Source organism: Symphalangus syndactylus, chromosome 20 (genome assembly GCF_028878055.3).
Source record: "Symphalangus syndactylus isolate Jambi chromosome 20, NHGRI_mSymSyn1-v2.1_pri, whole genome shotgun sequence".
Classification (NCBI taxonomy): Eukaryota; Metazoa; Chordata; class Mammalia; order Primates; family Hylobatidae; genus Symphalangus; species Symphalangus syndactylus.
The window spans coordinates 12,090,909-12,106,562 of NC_072442.2; the positions used below are offsets into that span (position 1 = coordinate 12,090,909).

The 15,654-nt window shown below is 33.1% G+C and overlaps 1 protein-coding gene across 6 annotated transcripts in view; it reads left to right on the top strand.

The window, feature by feature from the left end:
• STXBP4 (syntaxin binding protein 4) overlaps positions 1 to 15,654 on the top strand; it is a 227,434-nt gene that overhangs the window by 71,133 nt on the left and 140,647 nt on the right. For all 6 annotated transcript variants that reach the window (XM_055258752.2, XM_063629923.1, XM_063629921.1 and 3 more), the window contains 2 exons: positions 3,733 to 3,822; positions 7,596 to 7,661. In XM_055258752.2, the coding sequence (XP_055114727.2) occupies positions 3,733 to 3,822; positions 7,596 to 7,661 (156 nt within the window). The remainder of the gene's footprint in view (positions 1 to 3,732; positions 3,823 to 7,595; positions 7,662 to 15,654) is intronic.

A 15,654-nucleotide genomic window follows, 5' to 3' on the forward strand; every position in this document is an offset into this window, starting at 1 on the left:
TTGGTTATCTAGGAAGGGAATGAAAGTGGTGGTAGGTAGTCTAGATAGAGGACTATAGAAATAATCCAAATAAAGATAATAAAGAACTAAAGTATAGTGAAGGTGGGGAAAATAGAAAGGAAAGAAGTGATAGATCTAGATTACTTACCAAGAACAACTACAACAAGTATATCATCAGTAGGACTTGCTGACCTTTTGGACATGAGAACTAAGGAAGAAGAATGAATAAAAAAAAAACTCCAAAGTTTTGGCTAGGATAACTAAGAATATGATGGTACAGGTAGCATTTATAGAAACAGGGAAATAAGGAGAAAGCCTTTTTCAAAGTAGAGACGATGACAGGTTGTGTTTTAGATTTAAGAAGCTGGCAAGTACAAATAACTAAAGGCCACTGGAAATTTGGAACTAGACACTGGGAAGGAATTTGGGAATATTTTGGAGAGTGATAGTTGAGGCATAATAGTGAATGTGCTCACTCAGAACTTGTAGGGAAAAAGAAGAAAAGGGACAAACTTTGGGGAACCTCCCAAACCCCCTTTCTCCATTTAAGGAGTAGACATGAAAGTAACTCATTGGGAATAGCCTAAATGTGCAGAAGGGTGGGTGAGATATTAGGATATCACAATCTAAAGAAGATAAAATTTCAAGGAAAAAAAGCCTTCAACAATGTTATATATAACAAAGGAGAAAGTTGGTGGGGGCCATTTTCTTTGTCAAGTAGCAGTTTTATTGGTGAAATTGAAAATAATCATTTTAGAAATATGGGAGTGAGAGGAAAGATGTATAAGCCAGATTATAAGAAGCGAAAGGAATGAGCAGGGAAATGGAAGGAGAAAAGAAGATACCCATAAATTTTTAGATGAATAGGATGGTAAAGTCACACACAATTTTATAAGGGAAGAAGGTAATTGAATAGATCTCTAATGGAAGGCCTTATCAGTAAAATTAGACTGACACTGAAGTTAACTGTTTTGTAACTGTTTCTGTTTAAAATGAATTGAGATTAGGGAATACGGCCAGTAGAATAGTAGTTATCCAGAATTGATACAAGTCAAGTAACTTAAAATATGTTGGAGCAGCAACAGTGAAGGGAGAGGTGAAGTCAGACCTAATCAGCACAGTCCAATGTCCTATAGTATGTATTTCTTGACATCTCCAGAAGGAGACTCTAGAAAGCAGAGTAGAAATGATTTACAATGTTATTTACCAGCTGTTGCAAAGTTCAGGGGATCCAAGGATCACAAATGATATTGCGAGAACCAGACAGGAAACAGATGTGGAAGGTTAAGGAATATAAATTTCAGTAGTTAGTGATAGATTTTGAAAACATGCATCTGTCTGGAATTGTTGCTGTTAAATAACAATTCATTTGCCTCCTCCTTAGTTGAAGTATATTTGAATGGAACTATATAAAAAAGTCATTGAGCACAAAGGGGCTTTTCAAAGAATTCACAAGGAACATCCACAGCCAATTCCTTGGCTGCAAGTTTTTGCTGCACAGTCCAAAATAGCAGTGGGATTATAAAACATTTTTTTTAAGTCATGGTTTGTTCTATGACTATTTAGTCTAGGCTTTGCCTCTCAAAATAGTACCATAGATTCTTTTATGCATGCTTTACCTACATGATGTTAAGTTCAAAAGTTTATCATCACATCCCTAAAATCCCAATCCATAGTTTCTCTTAATAAATTATTTTAGCTCTGGTATCTAAAATTTTATTTAAACTTTTTTTTTTTTTTTTTGGAGACATGGTCTCACCCTGTCATCAGGCTGGAGTGCAGTGGTGCAATCTCGGCTCACTGCAGCCTTGACCTCCCACCCACCTCAGTTTCCTGAATAGCTGGAACTACAGGAGTGCCCCGCCATGTCTGGCTAATTTTGTTTATTTTTTGTAGAGATAAGATCTCATTATGTTGCCCAGGCTGATCTTAACCTCCTGGACTCAAGCAATCCTCCAGCCTCGGCCTCCCAATGTCCTGGCATTACAGACCTGGGTCACTGCACCCGGCCTTATTTAAACTTTTGAATACTGTTTATTTCACTTCTTAGAATGAGAAGATAGAATAGGCCATATGAATGTCGAGTAGCAACATTGAGTTTCCCAGATTGTGTTTTGTTTACTTTAGTTCCATGAGCTAGTACAAAAATAAATAAATGAAGGCAGCAGGGTGAGGAGGTTGGGGGTTTGTAGTATGGTGAAATTACTGAGGGAGCATGACAAGTTATTATACTTTTTTTTGGCAACTCAAATGTTCATTAGCGTATTAAGGCTGTTGAAAGCCATACAGGAAATAAGGTTAATTTTTTCTAAATCATATACCACTACTGCCATCACTACCACTCAATTTGGCTTTTACACAAAGCCTGTTAATATCCTTTGGAACACACTCTGGGAAATATTATTACATTTTAAAATGTGTTCAAAATTAACAATATAGAAATGAATTCTTATGAGTGTGTGTGTTGAGTACTTCTGAGAGAGCAGAGTAACAGAGACATGAAGAATGTAGATCATATAAATTATGGGCAATGTCCATAGATACCCAAAAGCCAATGTGACAGATCAAAAAGAACCAGTGATCTTCAGGGAAATTAGTTCTCCCCAAATATGAAGAATAATTCCTACTTCTGTTATTTTAGAGTTTGGAAAGCAAATATGAGTTTATTGTATCCATTCCACCATGTTTTTTGTTGAATCTTTAGTAAAAATCAGAGACTATGATTTGTGGGACTCTTGGAATGGCCATTTGTTAGCTGTGAAACCTTAGGCAAGTTATTAACATTTCTGAGCTTGTTTCTTCATCTGTAAAATGGAGACAAGGTGATTGATATTGAATATATACAGTCTTTAGCAATGCATCTGCACATATAAGTTTCCAATAAGTGGTTGATATTATTAATTATTTTTATTTTTTTTTCTACTCCACATTCGCCTCACCTATCTAAAGGGTCCTGCTTTAAGCCCATGCTTACATAACAACTGCTTTCTCCACTTAATCCTTTAAATTATATTTTCTTTAGTTGTTATAGCTTCCACATAGGAGATGGCTATAGTTAAACTTGGATTTTAATCTCTGATTAGACTGTCATTGTTTTTACATTGTAATTGACGGTCAGAGACATCATGCTAGATGTATGAGATATGGTCATCTCTGCATTTTTTTTTGTTGTTATTCACTTGTGCATAAATTATTAATATGATCTTCGATCTACAATTTCTATGCAGGAATCTTTTTAAGCCACTTGTCTGTTGCATTACATTTCATTTAGTTAAAACCAGATACATAATTGATAAATATACTTTACTAGGCTCATGTAAACCATCTGATTTATAATGTACAGCATTTTGTTAGCCTTAGATACCATGCTATTAGAATGAATATCTTTAGGGAATAGTTTATGTTGGTAATTCCTCAAGTCTTTTTGACATTATAAACACAGTCTTCGAATCTGGAATTTTAAGGAAAATTATATTGTTAAAATAATGATAAAGGTGACAACAAAATCAAAATTCTATTATAAGTGACAACAATGTAAGGTTAAGCCTAAATGAATGAAATTGCTTTAATACTTTAATATTCCCTTTTATCTAATCAAATGACTCCAACGTAAGAAACTGAATTTTGTTATTAGAATACAAAAGCCTAAGATTAGTCAAAAAGGATTTTTATATTACCTCTCATAATTAGCATCTAATGCACAACTTTTCTCTTACATTTTAATGTCGACAGCTTCTTCCCTGTGATTCTTCAGAAGCAGATGAAATGGAAAGGCTCAAGCGTGAAAGAGATGATGCCTTGAAAGAAGTAAATACACTTAAGGTAACCTCTAATTTAGTTTCCTTATGTTTTCTTCAGAAAAAAAAAGAAAAAGAAAAAAATCCTATATTGGATTCTGAAGTATTGGGGCTTAATTTTATTTTTAATGGAAAAATATTAATATCAAATAGTAAAAATCAGATTCTTTATTCAGTTGGCCTTTAGAGAATTAATTTTTGGTCTACATATTTATATTTCACAATATCTGTGCAACATTTAGTGTGAGCAGTGGTTTTTGCTCATGTCTTCTGTTCAGGTTCCTTCTCATCCTTTTTATTCTCTCTCATTGGTGGCCAGGGCAGAATTAGATGAAGAGCCAATAAAGCAAGTCGTGGCAGTTTTGGATCCTGTGAGTTCCTTGGGAAATACATTTTTTTTCATGTGCAGGGCTATTCTTAAGGGACATCATGTTTTGCTAATGTAATTTGGAATTCAGACAATATTATTTAACAGAGGAAAAAAAACACACATATCCCAAATATACTATAATATTTTTCTTCTCTTTTTTTGTTTGTTTGGTTTTTTGATTCTTGCTTTTGTTTTGTGTTTTTGAGACAGGGTCTCACTCTGTTGCCCAGGCTGGAGTGCAATACTGCAATCACATCTCGCTGTAGCCTCAGCCTCCTGGGTTCAAGCAATTCTCCCACCTCAGCCTCCCAAGTAACTGGGACAACATGTCCATGCCACCATGCTCAGCTAATTTTTTTTTTAATTTTTATTTTGTAGAGATGGTGTCTCACTATTTTGTTCAGACTGGTCTCAAACACCTGGGCTCAAATGACCCACCTGCCTCAGCCTCTCAAAGTGCTGGGATTACAGGTATGAGCCACCATGTCTGGCCTTGATTCTCTATATGTGGTTTCATTCTGTTTTTAGAAGAATATTACATTTAAATTATATCCTAATTTTTACAGGAAGCTATATTTTCCAAATCTTCAGGAAAAGCAACATAACTACTTGATTTACCACTAATTCACCGTAGGAACATATTTTTAAAATTATTTTATTAAATAAGGTATAGTATATTGATAATTAATTTTTATTAAATAGAAAATCTTCACACCAAAAAGAAAGAAAATTTGTTTTGCTACCTTAGTTTTTATAATTTCAACCTCTAGAGGAAGCCATTGTTGCAAATATATTATTTATCTTTTCATAGATTTTTCTCTACACAGAAAATTATATTTTTTAAAAATAGGCAGGGCATGATGGCTGACACCTGTAATCACAGTACTTTGGGAGGCTGAGACAAGAGGATTACTTGAGCTCAGGAGTTTAACATCAGCCTGGGCAACATAGCAGGACCCCATCTCTACTATTTAAAACATAAAAACAAAAATAAATAAATATATGTATATGTGGGGATAGGGAGTACATGAGAAATTTCTGTACTTTCCTCTCAATTTTGCTATGAATCCAAAACTGCTTCAAAAAGTAATAAAGCCTTAAAAAACTTTTTTCCAGTATGTGTGTATTTTCACTTCTATGTAAGTCACTTCATCCACACTTTTTTTTTTTTTTACAACTTGCCTTCTTTTTTTTTTCTCTCTCTCTCTCTTTATAAGAATTATGTCTCAGGCAGCTTTTCAGGTTAATATACACAGATCTACCAAATTCTTCTCAATAACTGTCCTATACATTAAATAGTTATTTAGCCAGTTCCCTATTGATGGATATTAGACTATTTCCAGTTTTTAAAAATAATTTCATCTTCAACAGCTTTGTAGATGTATCTTTGGGCATTTGTACAGTATATATACAGAATGAATGTCTGAAAATATAATTGCTTTATTAAAAGGTATAGACACTTGAAATTTTGCATATGTTACCATATTCCCTTTGAAAAGGTTTTGCCAATTCACATTCCTTCCTAAAGTATATGAGCATTTCACTACTATAAGAGTATTTTATATATTTCTTTTCTTACCTTTGAAACCACTATCTTTCCACATTTTTTAGTGCAACAATTGTTTTGATGGAAAATACAAATTTAGTTTTAAAAATACATTGACAATGGTTTCCTTATATTCTCTTAGAAAACTTCCCCAATGTTGGTTACCTTAATAAGATAACTTTTTATGTATTCTCTTATCTCTACTTAAACCATTAGACTTGTGGTTTATCAGAATTTTCAGAGGCTCTCAGATCTTTTTCATTTCCTTATAGTTTATCATTGTTAACTTTAGTGATAAATTTGTTTTTATTTTAATATCAATAGTAATTATTAGAATGTTAATTTGAAAGTGTATATGTCATATTAATTTAACATTTCAATAAGACTTCCCTGAGGAGTCATTCAGTAAATCAGGATTTACCTTTAAAGTTCATGAAATGTAACTGAATATACCCTGATATGACAAAATCTAAACTCCCAGATAAGCCGGCAACCAGCTAGCTCAGTTGGTTAGAATATGGTGCAAAAATTCCAGATAAAACAAATTTTACATGTTATAATTACCTTTACCTCAAAACCTACCTATTAGCTGGCCAGTTAAAGAAGCCATATAAAGTAGTGTACAAAGCAATAAATATTTTGTTAAAGGTAATGTTTTTGTTTTCAGTTTTCCTACTTGTATTATACACTCATAAAAAGCAGAGGTTGTTAAATGAAATTCATAAAGCATTTAGGTGGTGTCTCATCACTTTTCATTATCCTGTGACATCTCTATTCTTCATGTCTAATATGAGGTACAAATAAAAATGAAACCAAGATAATTTTATGTCAATAGCTAATTTTTATCTTGCAAGAATAATTTTTAAAAGTGCTTCCTTAAGGAAGGCTTTCTGCAGAATTCACATTGCTACTGCTTTGCAAAGGTGAATGGAAAATAGATATGTTTTCCATTTACAGATACAAAAAAACTAGGGCACACAGAGTGAAGGTGACTTGCCAGAACATAAAATCACAGGAGCCAGCAGTCTCTTGGCTCCTGTGGCATAGTCATTAGATTGCTATATTATATTCATTTTCATATACCTTCATTTCACCTCTTAGACAAGAATAAGCTGAAATATACCAGAAAGGATATTGCCTCTTATAAGCATTGTAATATTGCCGTGAATCTTTACCATTCAATTTAATGTTCAAGCAATTCCTCTGTTCAGGTTTGTATTTAATGGCTCTTAAATTACTCAGTATTTCTGATTTGACCAATAAAATGTGGATTTATTTAAGATATAATTAATAAAAATGGACATTGTAGGATTTGTAGGATATATGCTTGACTTAATTTCAAATCCAAAGATATTTTATGTGTATGTACAATATTAATCTTAATAACTATTATTTTATGTTCTGTTTACATTAGTCATATCTGCCTTTTCATGGATAATCTTCCAAGAATAAGCCAAAATTAAATTAGGAAATTAAGAGGTGAGCCCGTCTCATCATATGCCCTCTTTTGTATGGTCGAAGACCATTAATTCTAATTTGTAATAATAATGCTCTTCAATTTGGTATCTCTTGGGCAATGATAGCTTAACCAAAATTGAGTTAATATTTACACATTTGTATTCTTAACTGGCTTCTGTTTGAGCTTATATTTTGAGATTTTGCAAAATTAAGGTAATAAAAAGTATATTTACATCACAATTTACTGTAAATAACTAATTACTTTTAAGTGCCTCATGTAAAGCTGGAAAAATGACTAGGAGCAACATTTTCAGATTGTAGCAATTTGATATTTGGGAATATAAGCCTTGAAACAAGAGACTAAGAAGTCATACTTGTTGATACTTTCATAACAAGTTGTTAATTTGTTGGTTTTTAAATATAGGAAAAATTATTGGAATCAGATAAGCAAAGGAAACAATTGACAGAAGAGCTCCAGAATGTGAAACAAGTAAGTATATGTATTGTGTATATATGTGCTTGTGTGTGTGTGTGTGTGTGTGTGAACATATGAGGCATAATTATAAAGCAGTGGTTCTTCATAATATCCCAGAGCTTCCTGATACATATTACATAATACAAAATAGCATAGAGCTTAAAAGCAATCACTTTTGGAGGCTGTACTTATGCTAAACTCTTGCTACTATTGCTCAAAACAGTGTTAAAACCTCTTTGAAATTGCTTTCAAAAAAAGATATCCATAGACCAAAATAACCAATCTCATTACTTTTCCATTGTTTTTTCTTTTCTTTCATTTCCCATTTTTTCTTTTTCTTTTTTATTTTGTTACTCATACTTCATTTTACTAAAGCCATCAAGGCATAGCATTTTTTACATTTATTTGTTAATAATAAAAAGTAAATATTTATTTTCACTTAGCATTATTCTTCAAAGAATTTGAGGTAACTTACTATAAAACAAATATATGACAACATCATAAAATGAAAACCCAAATGACAAAATATAAATAAGAGAACATTGTTAGAGATCAACAGTGATCACCTGATTTTGAATCTCCCTCACACAGTCCCCCTAGAAAACATAAAATCAACAAAGAAAGCAAACAGAACCATACAGGACCCATATTTTGAATATGACTATGTGACAAAAAAACACCACAGCCTTTAAAGTACATATAAATACAGTAAGAAAAATAATAATTCCAACAAAACTCCTGAAGCTTGCCTTTACTGAAACCTGAAATACAGAGAAACAGAGGACAAGGCTTGAGAAATTCTGAAATAAAGAGTAGAGAGAAACCATGAATTAGATGAAGAACAAACAAAATCACCTCCAGAAAGAGAAAATGTAACAATAAATGCCAAAATACTGGACATATGTCAAGACTTGGTGGTTCTTAGCACTAGCTACAAAAAAAGAGACTTCAAGGTATGAATGCAATAAAAAATGGCAGCCTTGAAGAATCATTATTTCTGAGGAAGAACCAGATAAATAGAGAATGGATAGAATTCCTTGGAGACTAGGCAATGATGGAAAAGAAGGAAATAAGAAGGGAAAATTAAGGAGCTTATAGAAGTGAAAGCGGAACACAACTTACTAATCCACCCACCCTACCCTATGACCATCAAAACAAGATCTGTAAAAGAAACTGCACAGAAGAGAGTGCTCTTGAACTAAGAACTTTTTCTGTGAAATAAGAATAGAACAAAAGTTCTATCTCCATCATTATAAAACAACTGAAAAAATCAGATGATATCATTAAAAGCTTTCCTCCTGATGAAAACTTTCCAAAACAATTTAACCACAAAACTTAAGAAAAATGTAACATCACACTCCATACTCAAGGGAATTTCCTCAGATAAGCATTTGGGCTAAGAAAAAGACATCTCAAACGAGAAACTTAAAAAATAGTAATAATAGATACTGATCCCCCCCAAAAAAAAATCAGGAAAAAGTGAAATGAGAGTTGATAAAACTTAGGAAGGAAGGAAGAGACAAAATCCTATCAGAAATGAAAACTAAATTACAAGTTGCTCCAGGAAGAATATAATCAAGTGAAAAGGCAATGAAGAAAACAAGAAAAGCAACTAGGAAAGTGAAAATATAATCAAGAAGTAAAAGAGTTTCTTAAAGAAATCAATCAAAATAACTGAACAGCCTAATACTTAGAACTCTAATCCAAGAAAAGGCTTTCTACAATTAAAACAAGACCTGAATCTAATATAGGTACTGGGGAAATCTGACCTGGAAAGATTACTCTACAATATATTCTAGTAAAATTATTAGACTTTAGAGGAAAATAAATGCACAGTGCCTCCAAGTAAAAAGATTAAGCAACTTAATGAAGGCAATAGAATTAGACCAGCATTAGGTTTCTCGAAACAACATGCAAAGTAAGGCAATAGTGGAACAACATTTTCAAGACATTAAAGGAAAGAAAGAAAGTATACAAAAATGTTTTATATAGCCAACCTGACTTTAAAATATCAAGGCCATAGAAAACAGTTTGTGATATACCAGTACTAAGGGAATATTTCACACGTGATATTCCTGAAGACCTTCAGATAGGATGAGTTTTATCCAACTAAAAAATGCCTAAAATAAGTTCAGAAAATGTTCCCAAATGGCGAGAACTTCATATATTTTATTATACAGGTGAGACTAAAATAAGTCAGTGCATGGGTGAAAAAAATAACATGTGAACATTACATGTGTTAACAAAAGTCAGAAGATGCAAATTTTTTAATGGGAGGATAAGAAAGAAAAAAGAGGAAAACAGAATACATCATTTTGTTATATAAGCAAAGGGTAGCAGTCAATAAATATCATTTAAAACTGATATCAGATAAAAATTAGGTAAAAATAGAGGAGATAGCAAGCACTTGAAAAGTAATAATGGAAAGGTAACCTATAGAATGAAAATACAAACCTTCATAAATACCAAAAAGAATTTTTTAAGAAAAAAGGACACACAAAGAAATGCAATAAATATACATAATAAATTTGACATAAGACAATTTGATAGAACTGCGACCAAACATAATGGTTATCTTAATTAACATAAATAAGATCAACTCACCTATTTTTAAAAAAGTTTTTCAAAAAATATAGTTTGCCAAAACTGACCGGAGTTAAGATAGAAAGCCTAAAAGGCCATTTTCTGTAGAAGGGATAAAGTAAGTTATCAAGAAACTATACTAGATAAAAGGACCAGGCAAGATGGTTTCACAGAGAAATTTAACCAAACCTTTGACAGTCTCAAAACTATATAAATTGCTTCAGAGTATAAAAAATGAAAGAAATTTTCCAAATTCTTTTCATGAAGCAAGTATAGCGTTGATGTATAAACTTAATAAAAATGGCACAAAAAAGAAGATACAGTTAGACTAGAAAAACAATGAGAGGCATATGACTTGGAAAAGAAAAAATAAAACTGTCGTTTTTTGCAGATGATATAGTAGTAATATGGAATACCCTAGAAAGTGATAAAAGTAAGTCAGTAAGTTGATAAGCTAGCAAGATATAAAATTAATATGCAAAACTAAATTGCATCCATATACAAAAATAATAACCAGTTAGAAGTTTCAATAGTTGAAGAGAAACCAAAATTATATAGAAAAATAGGCAAAAGACCTGAACAGATAATTCATCAAAAAAGCTATAAAAATGTCCATTAAACAAATGAAAAGATACTCAATCTCTTTCTCTCATAATAAAAGAAATGCCAAGTAAATCTATACTATCATAGAACTTCTAGCTTCTAAAATCATTAAGTCAAACTATCTAAGGAATGATGGAATTAGACTCTGATGGAGGACATCCCCCAATAAAAAGTAACTCCAGAATCTAAACATTTAATAATAAGCAACTACCAAAGGAATTGGAGAATGAACATCATCAGACGAATTGCTCCTCCTGGAAGAGAAGCAGAATATTAACATGTACCTAGAAGGAAGAAGTAAAAATTACATGAAATGGTATTCTTTTTGTTTGTTTGTTTTTGTTTTAGATGGAGTCTTGCTCCATCCAGGCTGTAGTGCAGGGGCACGATCTGAGCTCACTGCAACCTCCACCTCCCAGGTTCAAGCGATTCTCCTGCCTCAGCCTCCCAAGTAGCTGGGATTACAGGTGTGCACCACCATGCCCAGCTAATTTTTGTATTTTTAGTAGAGATGCGGTTTTGCCATGTTGGCCAGGCTGGTTTTGAACTCCTGACCTCAGGTGATCTGCCTGCCTCGGCCTCCCAAAGTGCTGGATTACAGGTGTGACCCACTGCACCGGGCCTGAAATGGTATTCTTAGAGAGGTGTCACTCCTTTCTGTATCTTTTATGAACAAGGAAAATTAAAAATACCCCTGCTTATTTTTGTAAAAGAAATCAAAGGAGAGATAAACTACACAGCAATGAAATTGATTACCTACAACATGGGTAGACATGCATGTTAAGATACAGGAAAGAGTGACACTTCTCTAAGAATACCTTTTCATATAATATTTACTTTTGTGTACATGTTAATATTCTACTCATTCGAAAAATATATTAAAAATTAAGATGGAAAGGGGAAAATAAACCTGGAACTGCAAGTGTACTGAAGAAAATGAATCTAATTGTATTTCAAATGAATACCATAATTATAGTAAGGAAAAAAAAACAAAGATAGAACCAATTCAAGCAACTAGTGAATGCACTATTTGTGTTCAGTGTTTTGTCAGGATGGAGTTGAGTTGGGAAGGAATTTCATACAAGTCCTAAACCTTTTTTTTTTGGTATGTTTTTTGTTTTGTTTTATTGTTTTAGTGGTGGGGCAAAGCAGTTCTGAAACAATTTTAGATGCTTTATAGGTCTGAGCAAATGTGTTCATTGTTGTTGAGAAGCAGAATCTCAATGAAAAAGAAAAGACAAAATAGAATGAATGAAGTCAAGAAAGGACCCTGAGTTGGGTGTGATGGTATGCATCTATAGTTCCAGCCACTTGGGAGGCTGAAGTGGGAGGATGGCTTGAGGCCACAGTGTGCAATTATGGTGCCTGTGACTAGCCACTGTATTCCAGCCTGGGCAACATAGTGACACCTTGTCTCTTAAAAGGAAAAAGAAAGAAGGAAAGAACCCTGTGAGATGGGCTTGAATTGGATGTATCATTGTGAATACATCATTTCTTATATCTGTATGTGCATATGAACATGTATGTACACATGTATTATATATATGCATGTGTATATATACAGATGTTCCTCAACACAATGGGGCTATGTCCTGATATGCCCAATCCAAGTTGAAAATATCAAGTAGAAAATGTGTTTAATACGCCAGTAAGCCTATTATAAAGTCAAAAAAACATTAAGTCAAACCATCATAGGTCAGGGACCATCTGTATATGTATATTTTCCCTACCTCTGTCAACTTAAAGGGCTAAGAAACAGACACCCTAATAACAGTGAGCACATTACTATATCTAAGTGTCCAGATACCACTGCCCACTAGAAGAAAGCCAGGCTACTCAGAGAAATGACTAATTTCAGAAACGAGGAAGGGTAAGTAAAATATAAGCCTGGAATATCTTAATATGCCAGAAAATAAGGACGTGCTCAAAATGACAGGGGCATATCACAGGGAACTAGCTTGAAGGGGCTTCCACTGGCCAAATATGGAAGAATTTGAGTACCAAAATAATTTAGTACAGTAATGTATTGCAGACTATAGAAGAAATCGTAATTCACGGTATCATTCGTAAATTGATTAATTAATAGGGAGAAAGGAGTACTTTTGCCCATAATAGGATGTTGAATGCTGACTGGTAATTGCAGAGAAGCTGCTAGATTTGGAAATCAGTATTTTACATCTATTTTAATAAAGACTTGATCAGGCACAAATCATTCAATGCTAAATTTAGGGGAAAATTTTGATGAAGAGCAGAATATTTACATGGTTTTAAAGTATCTCTCTACAAACTGCTTATTAATTGTAAGGGGGTAAAATAGCAATTATACAGTGGAGAAATCAGAAAACACCTTGACTGGTGCTAAATGTTGATATCACCAATGAAGAACATATGGGCATTGTGTGACTCCAAATGTGATACCCAAAAAATGACTACAACATCACCTGTGTAGTTTTCTGGGCGAGAATGTATAACCTGAATCTAACCATGAAGAGATGTCAGGCAAGCTCAAAATGAGAGAAAGTTTTGTTTAAAAAAAAAAAATAGACGTGTATGACGTGTGTGTGTGTGTGTGTGTGTATGGGTTGTATTCTTTAGAAATGTCAATGCTATTTTCTTAAAAAAAAAAAAGGTAATAAAAGTTTACAGGTTAAAAGATGCTAAAGAGACATGAAAACTAAATACAGCATCTGACTCCAGACTGGATCCTGTACCAGAATGGGAAAAACGCTATAAAGGACATTATTGGGTCAGTTGACAAAATTGGAATACAGATGGTAGATTAAAGCATTGAATTGATGTTAAAATTCCTAAATTTGTTAACTGTACTGTGGTTATATAAAAGAATATCCTTATTCTTAGAAAATATGTGGTTATATAAGAAAATATCCTTATTCATAGGAAATATTGGAGTTTTTAAGGATAAAGGACCATGATGTATATAACTTACCCTCAGATGGTTAAAAAAGTGCATGTATATTTATATATACATGTGTGTTATTTATACACATATATAATTGCATTATGTATAAATATTACATATATGAATACATATGTGAACGAGACTGAGAACATGCAAAATCTCAGCAACAACCACTTACTGTCAGTGGCTTACAAGAATATATTGTTTCTCACTCATGAACATGTTGGCAAAAGGATGAACCTGGGGAATTAGGTAAATCTGGGTAAAGGATATGAGGATATTCTTTATACTATTCTTGCAGCTCAACTGAATATTTGAAATTATTTCCAAAGTCAAGTTTTTTTAAAGTCCTCTATTTTGGGGCCAGTTTTCAGACCCTCATTTTATTAAATATTTTTGTACTTTAATTGATATGACTTTTTAGTGCTTTTCATTCTGTATCTTTTATACCTCCATGAGTTTGTATGGCCAGATCTTTTTACATTTTAGTGTTTGCATCCTGAAAATGGACATTTACAAATCTTTCTTGTCAGTTTTTATATGTAGAATAAATTAGGGGATTTTTCTCCTAACTTTACATTTTTCTTTTCTCCTAAAGGTTTGGAATATATAAACGTTAGAATATCAACCATGATTGATAAAATAATAATTGTATTAAAGGCTGATGTAAGATGTGAATCTAAAGAAAAATAGCAGTTTTTTCTTTTTCTAGCAGTACCTACTTTTTCCACATGAGGCCCTCCTGTATTTATTTCTGTGAAAGGATTAGTTTCTGTTATTAAGAAAGGTCATGTCTGCATACATAAGTAATCTAAGGCTAATTTGTATTAGAATTTTATAAGACAAAAACAGAATATATGAAAAAATATATAAACAAAAGAGAGAATCTTATATGGTTCACAGTGAATTGGCCAAGCATGGTGGCTCACGCCTATAATCCCAGCACTTTGGAAGGCCAAGGTGGGTGGATCACTTGAGGCCAGGAGTTCAAAACCAGCCTGGCCAACATGGTGAAACCCCATCTCTACTAAAAATACAAAAAATGGTAGCACATGCCTGTCATCCCAGCTACTCGGAAGGCTGAGGCACAAGAATCACTTTAACCTGGGAGGTGGAGGCTGCAGTGAGCTGAGACTACACACTGCACTCCAGCCTGGGTAACAGAGTGATATTCCATCTCAAAAACAAAACAAAAACAAAAAAAACAGAGAATTGGCCTAAGGATAAGTACAGTAAATAATGGGGTTTGGAGTTATACCTTTGGTTTATACCCTGACCCTGCCCCTTGCTAGCTTTTGACCTTTGTCAGACTACTTCACCTTTATGGGTCTCAGCTTCCTCATCTGTAAAATGGGTTTGATGATAGGATCCTTCACAATAACATTAGCGGTATTAAGATAATATACATAGATGATAATGTGTATAGCACATACCACTCAACAAATATTATAAATAATAGAAGAAAAAATATTAAGAGGTGGAAATGATTTGTATTAACTATTTAATAAAGAGGAGGAAAATGTAATTTTAACTGAGGGCATAAGGGGACTTTTCATAGATAAGGTGGCACGTGAGCTGATCCAGACACAGAAAGGCAGAGCATTTCAGGCTGAGAAAACAGCATGAAAACCATGGCATAAAAGGGAAAATTTGCTTGTGTTTGCGGTCAAAATAAACCTTCTTTTCTATGCTAACTTTAAGTTATTTGTTAATATATTTCTGTCTTCATGTCTGAAAAAGTGTTAATAATATCTACCTTATAATTTTGTCATGGGACTTGAGAATTTAAGAGCCTAAACCTGTCAGGAATCTAATTTTGAATACTAGTTTTGACATGCATTCCTTTATCGACATCACTATCAAAGGCCCAGGAGCATAAGGGAAACACGGAAAGGTGAAGCT